Source organism: Apus apus, chromosome 3 (assembly GCF_020740795.1).
Source record: "Apus apus isolate bApuApu2 chromosome 3, bApuApu2.pri.cur, whole genome shotgun sequence".
NCBI lineage: Eukaryota > Metazoa > Chordata > Aves > Apodiformes > Apodidae > Apus > Apus apus.
The window spans coordinates 43731868-43756083 of NC_067284.1; the positions used below are offsets into that span (position 1 = coordinate 43731868).

Below are 24216 nucleotides of genomic sequence, written 5' to 3' on the forward strand. Positions count from 1 at the left end.
ATAGTTGCAGAACTTAGTGGTATTTTTAAAAAACATCTCACAGTTGTTTGGTTTTTTTTAAAGTCAACTTATAATCTTTTAATTTTGTGACATTGTGCTGATTATTTTAAATCTTTCCCTTTTACAGGACTGAAACTAGGAAGGGAGTGGTGGCTGCCATAAAATCCAAAGGTAAGTAACAAATATTATGCTATTGAAAATGGATGTCTTTTGAGGTGTAATTTACTTTGTAGAAGACCTCCAAGAACAGTACTAACACAACTGTTTTCCACGAGCAAGCAGGCTTTCTGTGGAATTGGTGTCTGTGCCCTGCATGTTTGCGTTCTCCCGTGCATTTCATTTTTCCCTTTTAACCACCATAAGGACCACTGGTGCCCACAGTCATCTCTCATGGAACCTACCATGAGTGGGAAGCAGGGAGCAATTTTCCTGGAGCTCAGCTTTGGCAATCTGCAGTCCCAAAGGGCACAGATTGTGCTTTAGAGCTGTGGCATCTGAGCTGACATAAGGATTCCATGAATGCTGTCTGCTTTGGTGCCCTGTTAAAGGCTCGCTCACATCCCCAGCCTATTTCCTCCTCTGCTGAGGAGTTCCATTTCTTTGGAGCCTTCAGCCTTTTCCCAGGTGTTGGGCATGGGAGCTCTGATGCTCCTGGCCACGGACAGACCTGCTGTCCAGGGGGCTAGGGATATAGGATGAAAGCTGCAGCTGCTGCATTTGTAGATAATGTTTTGATATAGCTCATGCCATCAAAAGCACTGAACACGTTTGCAGTCAAACATGAGCCGAAATGTCTGTGTGAGGTACCACAGCCTTCCTCTCCCTGCTCCTGAGCCTCACCTCAGCTGAGGAGTTGTGGCTCCTGTACTGACTGTGGACACAGAGCCACCTGACCGTGCCCAGGAGCAGGCACAGCTCTATCCCTGCCTGCGCCTGACGCTGCTCCAAGTGTTGTGCTTTTCCCTTCTTTTTGTGGGTCACATAAGGGATTTCTCAGGCACCCCGAATTTCAGTGCAATTCTGTTTATTTTGGTGAAATTCTAATTCCCAGAGCTGTCTGTTAAAGCCATGCAGTTCTTTGAAGTCAGTCTTGCCTGTACTTGATCCTGTCACAAAGTGGTGATTTTTCATTTGCGACGTCATTGCCGTTTTAATGCCAACTCTGTGATGTCATGCTCCAATTGTGACTTCACCACAGGGTCAAGTAGAGGGAGGAAGTGGAACATAATAGACAAAGCTGTAATTCAGGCAGCAGCTGGTCAAGTAAATTGCTTGGAGTGGAAATGTTCTCTCCAGCTACCTTGAGGAACAATGAAGTGGGCCCTCTGAATGAGCCCGCTGTTTGGCCAGGCAGCTCCCTCAGTGCCGCCCACGATGTGTTGGCAGCACATGGGCTGGGAAGCACACACCTCCACCTGCAGCTCCAACCTTCTTTATGAGCTGTGGTGCCTGTCTGCCTCCAGGCAGCTGTAAAATCATGTCTGTGGCAGCAATGACATCAACATGGGAAAGGTTCTGTAATTGTTTATTTTTTTCTCCTCCCCCTCAGCTTTCTGGGGTGAATCCGATGACAGCAGCTCTGAGATCGAGGCTGCTTTGCGCCCACAAACTCACAGCACAGAAGCAGATGATTTTGATGACTTCTATGATTAAGATTCCCTTGCTTGCTTTTGGGAAGAAATAAACAGTATCACCTTGTACACACTTAAGAGTGCTGATGTCTAATGTGGAGCTCATCCCTTCAGTCAAATAAAATTTGAATATAAAATAAGTATTACTGTGCTCTATACGGCCTCCTTGTATGTGTGCTTTCTCCTGACTGCCAAGTGTTACCCTTGTCTCACAGCAATCCTGCCCCATCAGACTGACCCTGTTTGTCATCAGTTTTGGGGAACCTGGGTTTTTATTTGCTTTTGGGGAAATAATGAAGGCGTGTCCCAAGAGGTCCACCTGGTCTGAGGTGCTCACATAGTGCTGGTCTATGAGCATTATTACCTCAGGGCCACCCTAACCTGGCAGCTGCTTTGGTCAGTCTGTGAATGCAGGGACCATCCCCTTCTGCTGCTGGTGTGTGTTCTGGTGGTGCGACTACAGAGCCAGATGTGGGCTGGAAATGCCAGCAAGCATTCTGGGTATGCATACATCTGCTGCTGAGGGCGGGCCGCCATGTTTGATCTTTATCTTCTTCTGCAACAGATCAAGAAGAAGAAATGCATAAACCATACATTTCTAATTCAGCACACTTTGGAACAGAGCAGCATTTACATGCGGCGAGCCCCAGTGATTTCCTGCTTTTCCTTGCTTTGTAAAATCCATGCCAGCATTGCTGTATGGACATCACAGTAATTGGATGACTCTGGGAGCTTCATGCATTTTTAATTTTCTTCTTTTAATTCCTTTTATCTAAAATTAAGTTCATTAAACATGAGATTTTTCTTTCGAAGGGAGAAACCAGGGGACATATTAAAAAAAAATAAAATCTGTTCATAATTATGATAAGTTCAAAAGCAGAAAACAGCACCCCAATTAAACTCTACTGCAAAGCAGTGCTGCATCTTTGAATACAGGCACCAGGCTTTGGGCCCAGTCTATCAAAACCACTTTGAAAATGGTAACAATATTCAATTTAATAAAAAGACTGTGTAAACTGAGACTAGCATATGAAATCAAGGCTTGTAAAAGGCCCGAGAATGTTCTTCTCGGTATCCTCAGTACAGATGCTTGCTGACTTGCGTCATCTCATGGTTTGCAGCCTGACACTGGCCATGGTGCAGTGTTGAATGTTCCAACAACTGGGAAGTTGGCTGCAGGAAGGACAGGGTTGGGTGGGTGTGTGAGTGGGGCTGATGTCATCTGAGACAGCTGGACTGAAGGCTTTCATGTCTTCCTCTGCTGCACTGGGGTTTCAGCCTGTTCAACCCTGGGATATCTTTAATGAAGGCTCCTGTGGTCCCTCCCTTCAGAGGCTGTCGAGCTGATCCACCCCACACTGGAAAAACAGCAAAGATCCAGCTGTGCTTCCCAGTTTTCACCATATATAGTGAGATCACTGTCCCACAGAGAAGCCCCTATGCTGTGTGTTGGGCAAGTTGGTCAAGAGATGGGTGGTGCATGGAGAGGAGAGGAAAAGGCAGCCCATAAGGACCAAAGAAGGTCTCCTGCTTCCCAAAGCAGCAAGTCCCATGTGTGGGCCATGCCAGGCTGCTGGAGAGGGTGGCATAGCTCCCAGTTTGTCATTGCTGTGGCCAACCTCAGTCAGCACTTGGTTATCAGAGCCTCAGAAGGGAGATCACAGGACTGTCTCGCAAACTGTGACACTTGAAAACAAATTCTGCGCTGCAATGGCAGAAGGGCTTGCACCTGTCATGCTGCTGCTCTTGATGGACCACCTCCATCAGGTTATGGGGCTCCTTAGTAGCCACCTCTTAGCAGCATGTTGGAGGCTTATTGTCCTGGGTGTACTGCAGGCTCAGTGTCACACAGGACACTTGAGTGTCTGTACCAGAACCAACATCTGAACCCATCACCTGAGGGCTGGTGCTGGGGCCATCATGCATTGCTGCTTTTTTCCGATCATCTCTAAGCCACAGTAACTCATCCCTGATGGTCTTGGCCGTCTGCTAAATGTCACACCACAGACAGACTACTGCTGCGTGATTTCTTAGTGAATGTCAGACCAAGGTTCATCTGGAAAAAGTCTCCCCAGCAGCCTGCGCTGCTGAGTTACAGCGCATCAAATCCGCGGTGCCTTTGTAGTTTTAAGCTCTTCCTGAGCGATTCTGGGTTCTTGATGTCAGCCCACTTTATATCTCCTTGCACGATACAAGGTGCCCATCACCAGCCTTTGGTGCTTTCCATTCCCTCAGCCCAGCTCAGCCACAGACACGCAGCTCATGACAGATGACAGATGGCTTTGGGAGCTTCTGCAAAGGCAATCTCTCTCTTGCGGTGTTAAAGCGATAGCCGAGTTCCTCCAGAGCATTAGTTATTATACTCTTATTGTGCACAGACTCATTAGACGCAAAACACTCTGCCAGTCAACTTTACTCTGCTCCTTCACAGCTGTCACACCGGCAGCCCAGAGACGATGACAGATGATGGTGATGGACAGGGGGACTGTAATCAATACAGCCTGAACAGATTTCAATCAGCACGCCACTCATCTAGGGGAAACGAAAAGTCTTCTGTATTCTTGCCTATTTTTTCAGTCCACTGGTACACACCTGGCAGAAGAGCAGCCCTCAGTGTAGACTGACTTCTCATGAAAATGTTTGTTACAGTAGTAATTTTTTCAGCACTTGTTTAGGCAAGTAATTATAAGATAAGATGATAATTTTGCATTTGCTTGTGCTGCTGTCTTCTGTTTTCTTTAGCATTATCAGAAAAACAACTGATTGCCCATCAATACAAACAAAATGTTAATACTAATCTGGTTTACTCTAAATTCCAGGAGAAGAACTACAATAGGAAACTTCAATCAGGGTACCTTTTGTAAGGAACAGATAAAGGACAGTCTTGAGCTGATACCACAGATGTGATGCCAACACAAAGTTGCTGGGGAAATTTATTCAAGTCACAGACTTTATTAAGAGGAGTGACAACAGAAAGTGGCTTAACAACAGCTAAGTGAGGCTAAGAATAATGAGAAATACAGTATCAGGTTAATTTGTTCAACAGCAAATTAGCAAGGTTCCTCTCCCCTTCCCAAACTGGCGATGTTGAATCAATAAGCGCTGCTGAGATTTTGTTATTTTTGTTAATGATTCCCAGGCTGCTTTTCCCTGTCCTCTCCCCGGTCACTGCCCTCCTAATGAAGTTGGTGTGTAGTGACAGGACACAGCAGAGCACAAAATCTTCCTGGTGTTAATCCCATTTAATACCTGAAGGTTTAATTCCATCTCAACATCATCAAATGGCTACCTTAATAGTATTTGCTTATGCAATGGGCAAAGCGATGGGACGGGGATTCTTTACGCTGCCTCTTGCAACCGTCAAGCATCACACCGAGCGATTTTACGCTCGCTGCTGGCCACGTCCCCTCGGCTTCTCAGGCTCTTCTGCCCTCCTGCCAGCGCCCTGACACTCCTTTAAACCACTGCCAGCAGCTCCCTCACCTCCCGCAGGGGAAAAGGCCTTTTCCAAAGCCTCACCCTTGCAGTCTGATCCCCTTATCGCGGAGACGGGCCTGCTGGAACGAGCAGCTGCTCCCGAGTACAAGGTTTGACAGGGCAACCCTGCCCCGACTCACTTTTGTAACCTGCATTCCGCCTAAACCGTCCCACGGGAGTGGGAAATTACCCCACGCTGTAAACCTACAGCATCTTTCCTTTACTGACAAGGCTTTCTCTCAACGGCTGGCAGGTTTTCACACCTAGCCTTGTCTAACAGCAAGGAGGGTGTGCCCTGCTGCCCGAGATGCAGGCTGCTCTCAGGCTTTGCCTGCCTGCCCGCCTGCCTTCACACGGACACCTTTGTACCTAAGGAGCTTCCCTGACACATTCCGGGCTGATGTGACACGGCGGGCCCCTCAGGGGAGGGGAGCGGAGGGTTCGGCCCCACGACCCGCCCTCCCCTCACGCCGCCATCACCGGCCTCCCCTCCCCGCCCCCCTCCCGCGCCTGCGCGCCGGGGCCTGCCCGCCTCAAGATGGCGGCGCGGCGCCTCGCTCTCCCACCCTGCCCCGCGCCGGGGCCCGCGGCCTGCCCGCCCCAAGATGGCGGCGCGGCGCCGCCGCGCTGCCCCGTGGTGCCCCGCGCCGCTCCCTGGCCCCGGAAGCGCTGCCCGCCGCCCCGCCCGGCGCCCGGAGCCGCGGCCCCGTCACCCCCGCGCCCCGGCCCGCCATGGGAGTCCCGGCCTTCTTCCGTTGGCTCAGCCGCAAGTATCCTTCCATCATTGTCAACTGCGTGGAGGAGAAGGTGAGGCGGGTCTGGCCCCTCCCGGGCCTCCCGTCCCGGGACGGGAGCGGGGCCTGTGATGGCCGCCGCGGGACGGCGCGGGGCAGAGGGAGCTGGGCGGCGGGGGGAAGGCTGAGGCGGGTCGGGGCGCTGCGGGAAGCGTTACCTGCGGGGAGCTGGCTGCTGCCCGCCCGCCCTCTGCCGCCTCCAGCCCCGGCCTGCCCCCCGTGCTCCCCGCGGTGGGTCTTGGGGGGGGTTCCGTTGGGTTTGTGTTGTTCTCGGTTTGGTTTGGGGTGGTTTTCTGTTTGTTTGTTTGTTTGTTTGTTTGTGTTGGGTTTTTTGATCGGGTGCTTTGAGTCTGGAGGCGACAGCGTGGTGGAAGCGGCTGGTGTTGAGGAAAAGTTAAGACGCCTGCTTGGTTCTCAGGGAGGAGGGGCTCTGGGGCAGAGAGTGCAGGTTTTGGGGCAGGGAAGGGGCTTTCTCCTGTAATTTCCTAGTCCTTAGCCAACTCACCGAAACGCGAGGCCTTCCCGATGTGGTGGCTTCGGCCTTTGTGTTGCTTCAGGTGAAAACAGCAGGTTTTATGAAAGTGTTCAGCAAAACTTGTGGTGAACGGGGAGTAGTAAGGGAAATACTTTCTGCCGTTTCTTGTTTTTGTTGTTTTTTTGTGGATCTTCTTCATATCCCTGCCTTTCAGCAACTTTTTTTTTTTGTAAGTTAAAAGGTGCAGCAAGCTTTAGGACTTGTTGAAAATGAAAGTAAAGCTGCCTGTTTTGAGAAGAGTAAGAAAACACTAGTGTAAATGATTAAAAATACGCGTCGGTCTGGAAACTTACCTGGCTCCATGAGGCCACCCTGGTTGCAAGTTCCGTGCTCGTTTTGTGGGCTCAGGAAAGCTGATGCCAGCGGCAGCGTGAGGGCAGAGTGGGATGTTGAGAAGGAATCAGGCTGCCCTTAGTAGCTGCACGGTTTGTTGTCAGGTTAAAAGGATATCTGGGTGTACCTCACACACTTCCCCTGGGCTCTCATTCTCGTAGTATTTGAGTACTTTGCAGTTGTATCATTTTCAGGTCTTATTAGTTTTTTTTGTTAGTTATCTCTTTCATGCGTTAGTCTCTCTGCAGTTTTATACTTTACTCTGATTTATTTTCTTTTTGTCTGTCCACCATCACAGGATGTCCCGCTTGCATCTGGGACTTCAGATAAGTCTGCAGTTGTACTCTTTAAGTTCGAACAGCTTCAGCTTTTTTTTGTCTCGTTGCTGGTATTTACTAGCATAGGAGAAACATCTGCTTAAACAGAGAGCTGATTTTTTCAAAGACATCCTCTAAAATCTGGCCCTTCATAGCAATAGAAGGTGCTATTTGGTGAAGACTTAGTCCCAGCCTAGCTGCTGGACTCCACAGGTGGTCTCACTAACCCCCAGCTCGTGGTAGATAGGGTTTATTGGTTGCTTTAAGCTGCCTGGTCACTGCCTTCAGCAGATGGCTTATGTTTATCCTCTCCCTTGCACCAGTGTGGAGGTCTGTAGGAAACACTATATTGTGAAGGAGATAGAAATGTGCGGGCAAGGTAGAGAAGATAAGGGAAAAGAGAGAGTAAAGTGATTGAATTATGTATTGACATTGGGATTTTTTTTGACTGCCTGCCTTCAGCCAGACTTCAGTGAATACGAGCAACAGGCAGTTGAGCATTCAGTTCTTGTTTAAAATTCAGGTTGTGAAACAGTTTCACAGGTTTGGATTAATCAAATGTTGCACAGTTAAAACTGTGAAGTTACTCTTTTGCTTTTATTACCATAGTGGTTTCAGTCAGCCTCTTCTCAGCATGAGAGCAGTGTGAAGTTTATTTTACCTGTAGCTGCAAGAAGTGGATTATTTACCCTGGTGGATAGGTAAGATTTCAGGATTTGTCTGCCTGGGGGGCTATTCTAGAAAAAGATGGTTTGTGGGTTTACAGGGATAGCTTATTAGCCACTCATACGGGTGCTCACTCTGGTAAAATGACCGGAACAATTGCTGGGAGCTGCCAACAGCTTATTCCAAACTCTCTGGTGTCTGTTCTGAGGATCTGGGTAACCCTCAGTTCAGAGGGCTCTCGAGGACACTGTAATGATTGTGTCTGCCAGGCGAAAGTGGATAGCAAGGGTGTTGGGCGGAACCAGAGAGCAACGTGTCTGTCAGCTACAACTACGGAGCATATGGGTGTTGACATGGTGTTGGCTTCTCCCAGCTGCGGCTGTGGATCATTCACCAACTCCCCTTTTTCCTCAAGACGCCCAAGGCTGGCTTGCCTCACCGGCCATCCATTGCAGCAGTTGGGTGGGGCTGTGGAGCCAGCAGCTCTGTAGGTTATCTGTCACATTTATGACTATGCTGGCAGTATAGCCTCGGGGCTCAGTAACTGCAAAGAGCCCAGGAGGTGAGGTTTAGCTGGGACATGTTGAAGCAGTATTCTTCTCATCAAAAGGGTGCAAATAGCATTTTGACGGTAGTAGGTAGACTCTTTTACAGTTTTGTCTTTCCTGTAAGTGGCTGTTTTACATTTTTGTCTTAGAAGCTGGTCCAGCTGTTTATGGATAATGCTTTCAGATCTATCTATTTAAAAGCAGTTGCAATTTAAGCACCAAATGTATCTAAAATCTGTAACAATTGAGTACAGTCTTCTGTAAGAGCAGAAGACCCATCTTTTAATCACATTTGTAAATGTTTAGAGTAATATTTAAAACAGCTGTAGAGTTTAGCTAAAATACTTATAGTCCTGATTTTACCGAGTTTGTGATTGTGTCCTTTTGGTGTTTTTAATAATTGAACTTGTAATACCATATGTTCTTTATTGAAAGAAAAGGAAAAATATGACATACAAAATAACTGAGATATCACATCCTGATGTCCTCATCCGTGTTGCTTTGTGCCAACTTAAGAGCACGTTGCAGTTACAGTAAGGACAGTACATGGATAAATCATATTCATTATAATTTTTTATATTTAAATCTGGACATAAATATGAAGGCAGACTAGGACAGCAGTCAGAAGCTGTAGTTTGTCTTACTGTAGATGAATTTAAACTTCTCTCACTATGTAATCAGCTCTGTGTGTATTTTAGGATTGCTTATAAATCTCTCTAATAAGAAATTTTGTATCTCCCGGTAGCTTGTGTCTTTGAAATACTAAAAAGTTGATCCTTGTTCTCTTACCTTGCTAGATTATTTCTTTTTCTTAAATCTGATTAATCTTCTTCTTAAGCTGAGCAGGAAGAATAAGAGGGAGATCTTGAGGATAATACAAAATCCAGGAGAGAATATTCTTAATCAAATTTGTATGAATTAATAAAGCTGCAACTAAAGTATCATATTTGAAGATCTAGTTTCAAAAGAGGCTGTAGATTAAAAGTGAACAGTTTAGTTATATCACAAGAGATATCACTTCCAGATACTTAAACCTTTTATAAGGCTGTTACTTTAAAAATCTGATAGGTTTATGAGGATGTAATGGTGAAGTTGCTGACATAGCAGTATGCAGATGAAAACTGAATGGCTTTCGAAGCCATCTAAAAGAGATCATACTTATTTTGCTTTACCTTCAAGACTGAAAATAAGATCAATGTTGAGGACAATTTTACTTTCCATATCATATAGTTGTAAGCCTTTGATATTTTCTGAGTCAGAGTTAGCTCTGGCAAGAGGCTTGATGAGAGATCAAGTAGAACACAAGGCAAGCCTCTCCTCCTGTTATCTGGTGTTAACCAGAATGAATACTGTTCTGTTAAAATTGTAGCTCTTGGTTGCCCTGAGTAACTTCAGTAGAACTGCAGGCTACAATACAGGGTTTGCACCTGATAGTTTCTGCTAAAGCTGTATGATTTTTTTGGTGTGTGTTCCAGAAAGTTCAGTAAAGGAAGCAAACAGTGGTCAAGATTTTACCTGTCAGGGTTTGACTGGTTTGGATGAATAGTGTAAGACAGATAAAAAATAGCAGGAATTTCACCTGTTTTAAAGAAGTGACATAGAGGGATTTAGTGTTCAGTTATTTAGAAATGACTTCACAAAATTGCCCTGAAGAGTTCCATACACCTATAACTGTGAAAAACTGAAATCCTGAATAAAGATTTATTTTGCTTTAGAGGTTTTAATTTTTGCCTTTTAAGACTGGGATAAGTTCAGCTAGTTCTGCTGCTGCTTCTCTCACAGGAAAATGGTAAGCAAGTCGCTAGTAGGATCTGTAATTTGAATCTGATAGGTTGAGCTCTGTACTAGAGATGTGGCAAACTCATCTAATGAGTAGTGGGCAGCAAGCCTACAAATGGAAGTTCAGAGGAGGTGCTTGATGTTGGTTCATCACCTACTGGTAAGTTGCATGTGAACTAGAGATCCAGCACTGTCACATTTGCTCTTTTGTCTTGTCCAATCCTGTGACAGTAGCCTTTAAGTAATAACATGACATTAGGTTTTCTTAATATAACTTTGTGCCAAACTATTTGCCAGTACACTTCATTCCAACTTTGCAGTATTTTATAACCCTTTCCAGGCATAATTTTTCAGAAAATAATTTCACAGAATGGTAGAATGGTTAAGGTTGGAAGGGACCTTAGAGACCATCAGGTTCCAACCTCCCTGCTATGAGCAGGGACACTTCACACTAGACCAGGCTGTACAAAGCCTCACCTAACCTGGCCTTAAACACCTTCAGGGAGGGGCATGTCTTAATCAGCTCATGTTTCTTCCATCACTGATGCAGCTGTTGTTCAGTTCAGTGGTTTACACATTTGTCTGGTGGTGTAGCTTTCAAAGATTACTCAGCTATAACTCATCAGGATACATTCTAGTTGTGCTAGTTTATAAATGTCTTTTTAAAAAATCTGCTATTTTAAGAGTGTAAGCATGCATCTTCAGGTAATTGTGTGGGTAGCTTATTGCTATCTTTGTTCCAGACTTTTATAAGTCTGTATGTTAATACCTCTGTTGGTTATTTGTGATACTTCTCTGATCAAGTACTGAAATATTTGTTTTGATGCATTCACAGGCCAAAGAGTGCAATGGTGTGAAGGTTCCAATTGATACAAGCAAACCAAACCCCAATGAGGTGGAGTTTGATAACCTGTATTTGGATATGAATGGTATCATTCACCCATGTACACATCCAGAAGACAAGTAAGGCAGTTTTTTCTCTCTTTACAAATAGGATTTATCTGTAGTGTTTTCAGTGTTAAACTGGATGCTCTCTGTTTTAGGCCAGCACCCAAAAATGAAGATGAAATGATGGTTGCGATTTTTGAGTATATTGACAGGATCTTCAACATTGTTAGACCAAGGCGGCTTCTTTACATGGCTATAGATGGAGTAGTAAGTACTGATGTGTTTAGTTCCTAGTAATGTTTGGTTGTAAAATCAGGGTAGATGCCATCTGCTTTTATAAGATCCTTTGAGAAATAGCTTTCTAAAATGAAAAACTACAGGTAAAATATACTGTTAATTTAATGTTGGTGAGGCTAGTTAAAGTGTTAATAAGTTTTGTTGTCTGTGGGGTTTATATGAGCTGGCTAATGTAGTCTGCTGCAGTCTGAAGATTCTGAGAAGCAAGAAACTTCCCTAATCCAGTTAACACTCTGAAACTACTTGTATTCTACTGTTCTGTGACTTTAGTAATAATTCATGCCAAAAACTGGGAAAGACCAAAGAACTGTTTAAGAAGATGAACTTTAAATGGGCAGTGACTTAATTATGCTGCAGAAAATTTCACAGGGTGTTCACACTATTGTCAAAAGAGTTTTGAATTCAATTGTAGGAGTTTCTTGTTGAAGAAAGGGTTTGTAATAAATTATGCTTCTCAGATACACGTCACGGTCTTTTTCATTTATTTTGCAAGGGAAGCTTTGAATACTTAAGGGCTACATCTTTCTGAGGTGGGGTGTGAATGCTGCTGACTTACCTCATGGAGGAGCTTGAGACCTCTTCAGAAACATGTCCAGCTCCCTGTGCTGCCATGTGAGAGCTAGTGGTGATGTGAGGGAGGGAGAAATCCCTGTTTCAGTTACAGTTTACACTGATATCTTGTTAAATGGTTGTATAGTCCCAGACTGGCCAATTTCAAAAAGCTTGTCCGGAAAGGAAACAACTGTCCAGATGCAATAACTGAAACAAGCGTTACGTTACCTTTTTTAGGCTCCACGTGCAAAAATGAATCAACAGCGGTCCAGAAGATTCAGAGCATCAAAGGAGGGCATGGAAGCTGCTGAAGAGAAGCAAAAAATAAGACAAGAAATTCTGGCAAAAGGTAGAACTGTGGCCATACCTGAGGTTTTTCAAGTGAAGGTCACCTTGTTTAGCTTGAGTGCTTCAGTAAGGGTTAGAAAAGGGGTGTCTTGTGCAGTGGATATTTGTGCAAGAGTAGGAGAAGGAGGGGATAGCAAGTCTACAGAAGGATGAATCTGTGATTTCCAAGGTTGAGAGCTAAGATAACAAAATGTCGCTTTTTTCTTCTTCTGTCTCCTGCCTGAAATGGATTTGGGTTGAGTACTCTTAATTCCTTTAGAAAAAAACTGAGCAGAAGAGCAGTAAGAAATCTAGTAGTGAGAGACTAAACAAAACTCTTCTGGAAGGAAGTACAAATCTGTCAGGCTTGATGGAAGGAGAGTTGAGGCTTAAAAGCAGAGATCAAATGAAAATACTACTGCACAGGAATAATGGACTGCAAGCAAGGGTAGTTAGTTGACACTGGCAACTCTGAAGTTGGTGACGGAACAAAGTCAGTGCAACTTTTGAAAGGTGGCAGTGACATGTCTTGAGTGAAAGGAGTGTGTGTAGCTGGAGCACCCTGCCTGGACTGGAGCAGTTAACTCAGGTGACTGTAGGAGGAATGAGTGCTGGAGCCCAAGTGAAAGGGCCATTGTGTGACCTGGTTAGAGATTAAAAAGGGAGGACAAAGACTTTCTTTAACATTTCTTCCTGTAGCATTTCTAGACTATGAAGACCCATTATGAAGCTCAGAGATGAGAGGAGTTGGTGTAACCCTGTTTGTGAGCCCAAGTGAATAGATAGTGGAAACATAGGGGAGAATATGTAAGAAAATAATTCTTTCCTAATGTTTTATCTCATTTAGCAAGCTTAGTTTCTTTGAGATTTCTTTCGCAGCCTTTTGACAGAATAGGTTGTGAAATCACTTTTCTGAAGTAACAATGTTTACAAATGTACTAACACTTTATCTAAAGATGGAGATAATACAATGGTAAGAGCTGTTTTAGATTTTTTTGTGGCTTTTAAACTAATTTTTGATAAGCATTAATTGTTATTAGGGAAGCCATCTGGGTTTTTATCATGCAAAAATGCTTTTAATGTTCCATATTTTGTACTTCTGTTAAATATTTTTATTGCTCTAGGTGGCATTCTTCCTCCAGAAGAAGTGAAAGAGAGATTTGACAGTAACTGTATTACCCCAGTAAGTCATCTTGCACTTTAACCAGCAATTGCCAGTGTGTGAATGAAGGTTTAATTTATTTTCTTCCATCCCTTTTTAGGGAACTGAGTTTATGGACAATCTTGCTAAATGTCTCCGCTATTACATTGCTGACCGTTTGAACAGTGACCCAGGGTGGAAAAATTTGACAGTAAGTTCCACAGTGACATACTCTGGGAAAATTAAGGTGATCTGTTAGGCTGGGCTGGGATATGATTGAAGGGTATAAATTTACCAGATTTGTCTCATCATCTGGCACTGTGCTGTTATTAATAATAGACCAACTTGCACATTCTGCTGGGACTATAGAGATACATTTCATCCTCATAACACAACCTATCAGCACCATTTGTTTTGATTTCTTTTAAGAGCAACGAAAGATTGGATAGTAGCAGCCACAATTGGATATAATGGGAGATAGGGTTATAAGAATACTTTTTCTTCTTTTGGGAAGAAAGTGTCAAGATACATTGAATATATTCTTTTCACTATTTCTTTCTTAACTTATTTGCTGCCTCAGGTAGGCTGCATTTTCTCTGTTATTCTAATGATGGATGACAATAGATGGCAGGCAATAAAAATACTACATATGAGCTTTTGTGCCTTTCTGGTCTTGGAAATTCTCTCCTCCTTTTCCTTAACCACTCTTCCCCCACTGACTTTTGTTCTGAAAACCCTGTGTTTGCTGTGTGCAAGAGGGCAGAACAGTCAGTCTTCTCAGATACAGCTGTCTGTTTTATTTTCCACAAGTTGACTGTTAAAGTGGTCTAATTTGAGGGCAGTTGACTCTGCTTAATTCCCTCCATCAGACATGAGTTTTACAGACACTAATGCTCGTCTGGACATCAGTGTAAGGAAGTGTATAATGTGATAATTTATCAGTGCATCTCCAAGTTGAGATCTAAAGGGAAGAAGGCACATGTCAGCTTTATCTGTTAGTTTCTGTTAGTTCTCTAGTGCGTATTTTGATTTATGAGGAAACTTCAACTATGTTAGTTAATGATGTGATAATTTCAGTGGTATTTGAATTGGTGTGTCAGCCTCATCCTAGAATTACTCGAGAAGAATGAAGATCTGCTTGTTTCCAAACTCCTAAATAATTTCATTTTGAATCATAATATTTTAGATAAAACTACAAATTAGAATTTTAAGAATTCATAATTCACATTCAGTATTCAGTATCTGAACTACATGAGTTTATTTTTTTACTGTGGTGGCATAAATTATTTACATCATTTAAATCTTTTGCAGGTTATTTTGTCTGATGCTAGTGCTCCTGGTGAAGGTGAACACAAAATCATGGATTACATTAGAAGACAAAGAGGTAAAATGAGTGTGAACATTTTGTTTTAAATTAAAGTATAGTCAATAAAAATTTGTTTTACATTATGGTGGTTGACTAAATGTAATTTTCTTTTGCATAGCTCAACCAAACCATGACCCAAACACTCATCATTGTCTGTGTGGAGCTGATGGTGAGTTGTCTTTTGCTAGCAATATCTCCTATTCAACTTTCTTGTGATTGAATTGGGCTGTAGTTTCTAGGCTTTGACTGTGTTTGTGTAAATAATCCAGTGCATTTGTTAGTTTTTGAAAGCTCTGTGTAATAAATGGGGCAAGATGTAGCACTGTCCATAGCAGAAGGGCCAGCTTTCACTTGGTTGTACCATGAGGGTAGTCTGGGGGTAAGCACATCTGTGAGTGCACACTTGCTTGAGGTAGAATGTACTTGGCTGTTAAACTTGTTTTTTTAAAAATAAAAAAGCTGAATAGTGTTTGTTTCATCATATTTTATTCTTTTTTGATTGGTAGCTGATCTGATTATGCTTGGGTTAGCTACGCATGAACCAAACTTCACTATAATTAGGGAAGAGTTTAAACCAAATAAACCCAAGCCATGTAGTCTTTGTAACCAGATGGGCCATGAGGTTAAGGATTGCCAAGGTTTGCCCAGAGAGAAACAAGGCAAGGTAAGAATTTTGCTGTTTCTAGAAATTCCTTTTTATCTCTAAGTTAATCTGTGCTTCAATGAGATCCTTAGATTGTTCTTGTTGTTTGTTTTGACTGAAACATATTGCAAATTATATTCTTGGAATTACCTAGCTTTTTTCTTATATTAATAAGTAAATACTCTACTTTGTAGCATAAACATATTATGCCAAACCTAACATCCTCACTGGTGGTGTTTTTTGTTGATTTCTCACTGCTGAGAGATGATGATCAATAACTTAACAGATGAGCAAAGTATGGATAAGAACTTGTAAAACTGTGCTGCTACATCTCTTAACTCCTCCCAAAATAAGCCTTTAAAATTGAGCTGGAGAAACTTTAAGATGACCTTGGATGTAATGCAACTCTTCTATTTTATTTTAGCACGATCAGTTTGCAGACAGTCTTCCTGTGGCTGAACAGGAATTTATCTTCATCCGATTATGTGTTTTGCGGGAGGTATGTTGAAACAGTTACTGTATCTGCTTTAGGTAAATACTAATTTTAAACTCTGTGCATGGTGTTTTGTAACATGCTTTTTCTTTTGTGTGTTACAGTATTTGGAAAGGGAACTCACTATGGCCAGTTTGCCTTTCACCTTTGATTTTGAAAGAAGTGTTGATGACTGGGTCTTTATGTGTTTCTTTGTGGGAAACGACTTTCTTCCTCATCTGCCATCTTTGGAGATCAGGTGGATGAGAATATATGTTTTCTTTTCCTGCAAATACACCTTCTGTGGTTTGGAATTCTAATCTCATGCTTGTATTTGTTTTTAGAGAAGGAGCAATTGATCGCTTGGTTAACATTTATAAAAATGTGGTGCACAAAACTGGGGTAAATTTTTTTGCTTTCTCTTTAAAAATACCTGACTGTTTGCTACCAAAATAGGCTTGTTTTTAAACTATATTTTTCTAATTTGCAGGGGTACCTCACAGAAAGTGGTTTTGTCAACCTACAGCGGGTGCAGATGATCATGTTAGCTGTTGGAGAAGTTGAAGATAGTATTTTCAAAAAGAGAAAAGATGACGATGTAATTTCTTTTTATTACATTCTTGGAGTTTGTTTTTAATCTTGTGCATTACTGCTAAGACTGTGATGATCCTTTATCAGAATAAGGAAAAAAAATCAAATATTTCAATAGTCAATATGAAAATTGAGGAAGATCTTGTTTTGTAATTGTAATTACCTGTAGAAGCACAAGGCATGAGCAGGGGTGAAATACTGCCATTCGAAATGTGTCCATAAATTGTTGTTCTTTCAGTCCACCTTTGCAGTTTGTGCAGTTTTTTTGCGGATGTATTCCATATTATTATCTGAGTACAGGGGATAAAACTTGTGAATGGAAGAGCAGAATTGTATTTACTTTCCAGTCAAAAAATGGTGTGCCAGTGCTGATAAAGTATTTTGTTTATAAGTTCCCCAGTTTGCACCGCTCTTGAAGTGGAAATGGCAATTTGATGTTCAATTTTTCAGTTTCTGTGGCCCAAGGTTAATAAATACCTTTCCTTGAGCCTCTCTTTTTTTCCCCCTGTTTCTAGGACTTAAAACTCTCTTCTGTTTTGTTTTGTTTTTTGGCAGCTGTTGTAGTACAGGCATGGAACTTCTGTCCTTTGATACTGCTGTCACCTTAAAGTAAAGCTGTGCCTCGACTTAGTAGATGGTATAAGCCATTACTGAAATTGTGGTAGTTTTGCATGGGCTTTGTCTGTGGGACATGGAATGCACAGCTACTCTTTTCTCCCATAGCTTTTCAGGGTAGGGCAGAAAATTCTATCCTGTTTCCTTTGGATTTATAGGCACAAGAATTGACCTATGTCGTTTTAATAACCTTATAACCTTCTGGTCAGTACAGCATTATAATGAAATATTTTTCCAAGAAATCTGTTTGCTTGGCTGACTTTATTTCTCTTCATTTTCTACTTAGGATAACTTTAAAAGGCGACAAAAAGAAAAAAAGAAAAGAATGAAGGTAAATTAGTTTCTTTCAGAATGCAAAAACTATCACAAATTAGAATGTATAGTGTATCTTCCAGCAGATGTGGTGGTAGAAACTGCAGTTGTAATCATGATGTTTTCTGGCCTGTGTGTAAACTGTTGTAAAGGGGTTTTCATGGCTGTTTTTAGTCTAGAGCTTAGAAAGAAGGAATTGCATGTTAAAGATGTCTTACAAGGGAAAGGAGGGAAGGGAGAGTGTTGGATGTGCTGGATGATATCTGTGTTTTGTGTTCCTTCAAATCTACACACCTGCAATTCCGTGATGATTTAGTGATGCTTCAGCATGGTCACTGGACAGGAATTGCTCTCCCATGCATTGACACAAGTCTGCTTTGCAATGATATTGCTGAGGACAGTGGAGTTGAGTGTAAGAGTTGAGGTTCGAATACATACACCAGATTGTATCAATCGGATTTCCTTATTAGAGGCAAGTTTCTGAAAGACCAACAAAGGCTTATCCCAAACTGCGGTTATCTCACGTTCTGTCTGCGAGCAAGTCAGTGTTGCCCAGTATCCCTCAAATGTAAAAGAAAAGCGTTAGCTCTTGTTGGAATGTGTTTGCACTTTCTGACCCATATAAGCTGAAGTCTTAAAACTGTTACTGTAACAATGCTGAGTTTTCTTCTATTCACAAAATACTCTGATATTTTAAAAGTGAACTCTTGTACGTTCATGTCAACGTAGCTTTGTTCTTGGTTAGGACACTCAGGTAAGTGTAGCTTCCAAAACTCTCAGGGCATATGATATCCCTACTCTTGAGTATGCTCTAGATCTTGTGTTTATTTGTGTTTATATTTTCTGGTTATTCCTATTAGAGTGGAAGAGGTTATTCACTTTACTCACAAAGAATACGTTCTTCCTAGACATTCTTCCCAGTAAGTTAGGTGAACTGCCTTTCAGCCCATGTAGAAAGAATATGGGCACAAAACACAGGCTTTGGGTTTGTTTTTTTTTTAAAGAGCTTAATAAATTATAGGAATATAAGAGTCTCACTTGTAAGTATCATGTCTTGTTAAGGCTGTTAAATGTAAGTAATTTAAGCTAAACAGTGAGTAAATTATGCTTGTTTTATATAACACGTTCATCTGAAAATTGTGAGAGAACTATCACACTGATGAGGAGATTACACTGCTTTTTCAGTATACTTAAATATATTTATCTTTTAGAGGGATCATCCTTCTTTTATTCCTGGTGGACAGTTTTCCCCTCAAGCTCTGGGAAATCGATCTAGTCCTCAGGCAATCAGTAACCCTAGACAAGCAGCCTTTGAGATGAGAATGCACGACAGACAGAATTCTGTAAGTAGATGTTCAAAGGTATTTACACATAGAAGGGGAAATAATCATATCCTGTGTTATTCTGGACGCCTTTTTCTCTACCACATCAAGCTTTCTTGAAAAGCAGACACCAAGTAATTCTGTTTTCCAAGAAGTGGCTTTTGATAACCAATTTTTGTGAGACTGCTTGAGTAAGATTGTGTTCTTTATTTTAATGTTTGATATAATGCTGCTTGTTAAATAGTTCTGGGAGGGGAAATGTGAAGTGAAAGTATCTGAGTCAGATATCTTGTTTGGCACTTGTGGGGTCAAACTTCCTGTGAGTATGGATTTAGGAGCTTCCTTGAATACCTGAGCTGGAGGTCTTTTAATACTCCTTTTGTAGGTGGCATGCACAAGCAGACATAGGTACCTATTTTGGAAATAGGTGATTTGCATACCTATGTGCTTGTCACGTGCTTTTACTTTCCAAAGCATTGCTCTTCACTGGGAAGAGGAGAAACTTAGGCAAATTTTTTTGGAAAGTGAGGGAAAACTAGAAATAAGTTGAGTGCTCTGTTAGAGGACTTGATCATTAATTTCAAATAACCATTATGACAAATATTTTCTTGCTGGGTATAAATCTTCATCCAAACAGTGAAACAAGTAAATGGTCCTTTTCATCATAAAGAGGCTTGTTGTCTCCTAAGTCTAAATAAATACAATATGCTTTTTCAAAGTGGACTTTCTGCTGTTCTTCCCTTTTAATCTTGAAACATTTGCACATGGGTTAAGCTAATCAGTTCCTATATGGAATGGGAAGAGTTTCTCTTTAACTCTGTAATACTAAAATAGATAAATTTGAAAGGAGTTGAAAAGAGTTGTGAAGAAACTTGTAATTCAGAACTGGCAGAAATACTCTAAGTGGCATTTTCATGGTAGTCTGCATATGGATTTTTCACTGTTGCTGTAAAATGAAGTTGTAACATTAGCTGTAGGACTAAAGAAAGCAATTATATTTCAAAATTGTAATTTATAAAAAATTGCATGTTTTATCAGTGTAAAAAATATTTTTTATTGCTTTTTTTCTTTCTCGAATGCAATTAACATTTTGCCTGTGTATATCAACGCCTTCCTTTTAATGCAAAGATGTGTTCTCCTTTTGCTACTTGACTTAATAGTTTAAGGGTTATGTAGTTTTACGTTAGGTTTTTTGGTAGCTATAAATAATGCAGAGTATCATCACAAAGCTGTTAATTTTAACTTGAATTCAAAATGCCTAATAAATCCTTTCTCCCCCTCTATTTATCTGTAATAATTCTGACCCTAGACAACTTCATCTCCAAATACCAGCATCAACTCTGATGGCAGCCCATCCCTGGCAGGAGGAATTAAGCGAAAAGCTGAAGATAGTGACAGTGAACCTGAGCCAGAGGATAATATCAGGTGAAGCCATATTTTGTAGCACTTTGTTAGCAAATTGCTGAAATAGATGCAGTCTAATTAATGCCATTTAGCTTAGAGCAGCAGTGCCTTCAGATGCTTTTCTGTGATCTTTTTATCCACCGGTAATTAATGTGGAGGGTTAGAATATTCAGTAAATTCCAGTGAGATGTGTAAGCTATAGCTGTTAAATCTAAGTATCTAGATTAGTATGCGTGCAGGTTTTCATCCTCCAAGCCTCTGCTCCCTTTGAGACCAAGCACTAGATTGGCAAGACATTCACTGTTCAGCTTTGATTATGTGAGCTGAATGCTTCTGTTTTGCAGTTGAATTTTTAACTATTTAACCCATAAAATTCAGTTACATTCATGTGCCACATATTTACCTTGATTATTACAATATATTTTTCTCCTCCTTTGATTTGTAGCAAGCTATGTTTTGCCTATGCTGACTTCTTAGGATATCTTAGGATGGCTGATCCCTAGGTGATGAAAGGATAGGGATTTTATGAGAGTTAACTGACAGTGAATTACCAGTGAGCCTGCATTTATCGAAGGTTTAAATCAAGCTATTGCCCTTTGAGTTGAGGGTGAAGGCCCTTAAATTTTTTTTGCTAAAAGTTCTGCCCTGATAAACACAACCAATAGTTTTTTGTTTTCTGTAGAATCAGGGGATGTAGATGGACATGGGAAAATAATAAGGGTTGCTTTGTTGTGATGTGCTGGACTGTACTGATCACTAGTGTCCAGCAATGTTGGTGTGACCTATTTGTGACATCTAGCCCACCAGATCTTCCAATATCAGATATTCTGACTCTTCACTCTTACTTTCTTTTCTGTAGGTGCAGATCTGAGGGTTTTTTTAATTTTTAATCAAGCAAGCAGAATTTTTATCTAAAATCAGGATAAGTTTTAATGTTGCTTTCCATATGAAATTTAACAGAGGTTCTAAAAGAAGCTTCAACAGCTTTATAGCAACTAGTGTGAATGAACTGTGGTGATTTACAAGCAGCAGTAGTTTTGACAGGGTTCTTATTGTCAAGCTAAAAGATATGCTTAATTCTTCTGCCGTTATTTAAGCTCCTTTGTAGCTCACAATGTTTATGCAGATCCTTTTCTGATTGGAAAACAATTTTTATGCTTCTCATAAGTAAGAACAGCTGCATAAATGTACTAGATACGAAGAAATTGTTTGCAAAAACTTATAAAGTGATTCTAAATACAAAATATCTAGAACAAAGCAGTTCTAGTCAGCTAGCAGATTGTTTTTTTGTTATCTTACAGAAAATGTTTTTGAAATTTATGCAAGTGTCTGGTTGCTGGGAGCTTCTAGGGTCAGGTGCTCATAAACTGCAGGTGTTCTTGACTCTGTCCTTCAAGACTCTAGCACAAGTAGCTCTGTCCTTGCTAACCTGGTTTTCTTCAACTCTTGAAAGCATCTCTTAGTTTCTGCACCTCATTGTCATTTTGTATCGTCTTTGAACTTGTTCAGGTCAGATTTTCAGAAGTATCTTGTACTGGGCAATCAACTTGAAACAAGCAAGGGAAGCTCCTTTTTGCAGAACCAGAAGGATATGCTTTTTGTAAACAGGCATAAATTGATCTTTGCTCTCTCTCTTAAAGGCTTCATATGCTACGTTTATTGCTCTGTTCTGACAAGTGCAAGTTTGAGTTGAACTTGCAGATTGCTGGTGTGCTTCAGATTGTGTATGTAATTTAAAGCGGTCCTGACCTTTTGTAGAAAGGGATCTTGCATGATGGTTTTCAGGTGTAATAGTCACTGCCAAATTTTGAATTGCTAAGAATAAAATCCTATTTTTTTAAAAAAATGAATCATTATTAAGGGATTATCAGATTTGTAATTTGCTTTACTCTAGTTTGCTGAAATACCAAAATTCATGTGAACTTTGAGATTCACATATGTTAAGTGCATGCACTGTCATGAATAATAAGTTTAAATTAAAAGAAACCAAACCAAAAACCTAAACAAACAACAACAAAAACCCCAAAACAAACAAACAAAAAACATTAAAACAACCCGGGGAGGTGGGGGAGGCCAGTTCTCAAGCATGATGTTGTTGAACCAAATATTAACTAGAGCTTAATCTTTCTATTACTTTTTAGATGGCAGTTTCTGAATTGAACTGGAATTTCCCCCAAGATTACATTGTGTCTGTTAGGACTAAACACTTGAAGTTTTGTGTGCATAATACTAGCTCCTAGCTTGTGGTACATTTGTTCTCTGGGAATTGCCATGTCCCTATTGAATGACTGGGCACTGCAGCTGTAGAGAGGGTAAAATGCCAAGGAGGAAGAGATCTGGAGTTGGTAGGCAGGAATTCCTGTTGCTGCCCATGACCACCATTGCCTTCTCAATGTTTCGGGGAGCCTACAGTCTGTACTTGCTGTTAATATTCTTTCTTGAAATACGGCACAGTATAGCACATAATTAACTTTTTTTTTAATAGTATATGGTAGGGCTGAGGGATTCGGATGCTCGTCTGTCAAAGATGAGCCAGCAGTTGTTCTCCTCTGCCTCACCCGTGGACAGACATAATAGGGAGCTGTGTGAAGAAAGGATAAATGGTGTCAGAGATTGGGCTTTGGGCTTCAATATCCATCTCTGGCATGAAAGACTGAAAATCCCTTTGTAAAACCAAACTCATTTGATCTGAGTCAGCATTCATGGGATTCCTGAGTTGCAGATAATTCTGCTGGTAATTGTAGCTTTGTCCAAATAGCAATGGAATATATACATCAAGCTGCTGCTGCTTGTTATTTATTTGCTTACTTTGGATTTTAAGTAGCAGGGAAACTATGTAAGTTTTTATCTTGAGAGGGGCGTTAAGAATGAAGGGATGAACTTGATGTGACAAGGTATTCCAGTAAAATATTTTGACCTAGGCTAGGTTAAACAAAATAAAGAACGGGAAGAGTTTGTCCTCTTTATAGTGGTTGGAAGATTCAGAGAATAGAGTTAAAAAGGCTTTTTTGGTAGAAGATTTCTGATAAGAGAGATGAAATTACCCACTAGGGACGACACCATTCTGAAAAATCCTGACAGGAGCAGGCATATATTTGAAAATCTACCCTGCTCCTAACAGGGACATGAAAGATTTGTCTATCAAGATGGTAGCTTCAGAATTTCATCTGGATTTTCTATGCTGCCAACCATGACATTTTATTCTCTTGCTGTTGAATATCAGGTGTTATGCTTTCATTTAAACTGTATGACAATGAAAATTGCGGTGGCAAGTGACTTGGGCTCATATTTGAATTCAGATATGTAAATGTGAATACACTGACGTGCTGACATCGTTTTGTGCTTGTTACGCAGGTTATGGGAAACTGGTTGGAAGCAGCGCTACTATAAAAACAAATTTGATGTCGATGCATCTGATGAGAAATTCCGTCGTAAAGTTGTACAGTCCTATGTGGAAGGGCTTTGCTGGGTGCTCAGATATTATTATCAGGTACTTAAAAATTTATTCTCTGAAACTTCAATTTTCTTTTTCTTCCCTCAGTTTCCAGTCTGCATCCTATTTCTTTTCAGGAAATAATAATTATCCACTGCTCATGTTTGAAAAGTAGTGCTTTTTTTGGAATATATAAAATAAGTGGGTGCCCCTTCTGTTTGACTGTCAGATTTAAATGCAGTTTGTTATTTTTTTAGGGACTGGTGCATATTTTTCCTTTGCAATACATAGCCATGCGGAGTGAAATTGCAGGTGACTAAATGAGTGAACAAAGGACAAAGCCTGTGAAATGCTAGTAAGAATTTGAAAGGATCAGAGTTGTCAGTCTCCTCCATAGATTGTAATGATGTTATATGAAGTGTATTATGATTGAAGAAATCTGTATCTGATGTAAATCTTTTGATAATTGAGATGTCACATTGGCAAGAGATTACTTAGATATATTGGGGTTTGTTGCACTGCTGGTTAATAACTGGCTTCGTGCGCTGAAGACAAAGTTACATTTTGTGCGTGGGCTGGGAGCAGGATGTGATGGAGTTTATCTGCCTCAGCAGGGCTTTGTGGCTCACACGCAGTGCCACGCTGATAGAACTGCATGGTTGGACTACAGCTGGATCACACTATGGCTGGATCACACCTGTCCAGCACCAAGTGCAGGCAAGGCAGGTATCTTGTGTGCCTGCAAAAACCTAGGCATTCTTAAAAGTAGTTTA

General features: G+C 41.2%; 2 protein-coding genes across 5 annotated transcripts in view; both read left to right on the forward strand.

Annotated features, from left to right (window-relative positions):
* Positions 1 to 1772, forward strand: part of KIZ (kizuna centrosomal protein) — a 46648-nt gene extending 44876 nt beyond the window's left edge. For all 4 annotated transcript variants that reach the window (XM_051614324.1, XM_051614327.1, XM_051614325.1 and 1 more), the window contains 2 exons: positions 128 to 171; positions 1550 to 1772. In XM_051614324.1, the coding sequence (XP_051470284.1) occupies positions 128 to 171; positions 1550 to 1653 (148 nt within the window). In that variant the 3' untranslated portion in view covers positions 1654 to 1772. The remainder of the gene's footprint in view (positions 1 to 127; positions 172 to 1549) is intronic.
* A 4001-nt stretch (positions 1773 to 5773) lies between these two features.
* The window catches only part of XRN2 (5'-3' exoribonuclease 2), a 47205-nt gene continuing 28762 nt past the window's right edge, over positions 5774 to 24216 (forward strand). The window contains exons 1-17 of the mRNA XM_051613912.1: positions 5774 to 5915; positions 10916 to 11043; positions 11124 to 11235; positions 12055 to 12166; positions 13269 to 13327; positions 13407 to 13496; positions 14597 to 14669; positions 14770 to 14820; positions 15158 to 15315; positions 15719 to 15793; positions 15892 to 16025; positions 16111 to 16168; positions 16257 to 16364; positions 17259 to 17303; positions 18496 to 18627; positions 19916 to 20031; positions 23365 to 23500. Of these exons, the coding sequence (XP_051469872.1) occupies positions 5841 to 5915; positions 10916 to 11043; positions 11124 to 11235; positions 12055 to 12166; positions 13269 to 13327; positions 13407 to 13496; positions 14597 to 14669; positions 14770 to 14820; positions 15158 to 15315; positions 15719 to 15793; positions 15892 to 16025; positions 16111 to 16168; positions 16257 to 16364; positions 17259 to 17303; positions 18496 to 18627; positions 19916 to 20031; positions 23365 to 23500 (1662 nt within the window). The 5' untranslated portion in view covers positions 5774 to 5840. The remainder of the gene's footprint in view (positions 5916 to 10915; positions 11044 to 11123; positions 11236 to 12054; positions 12167 to 13268; positions 13328 to 13406; positions 13497 to 14596; positions 14670 to 14769; positions 14821 to 15157; positions 15316 to 15718; positions 15794 to 15891; positions 16026 to 16110; positions 16169 to 16256; positions 16365 to 17258; positions 17304 to 18495; positions 18628 to 19915; positions 20032 to 23364; positions 23501 to 24216) is intronic.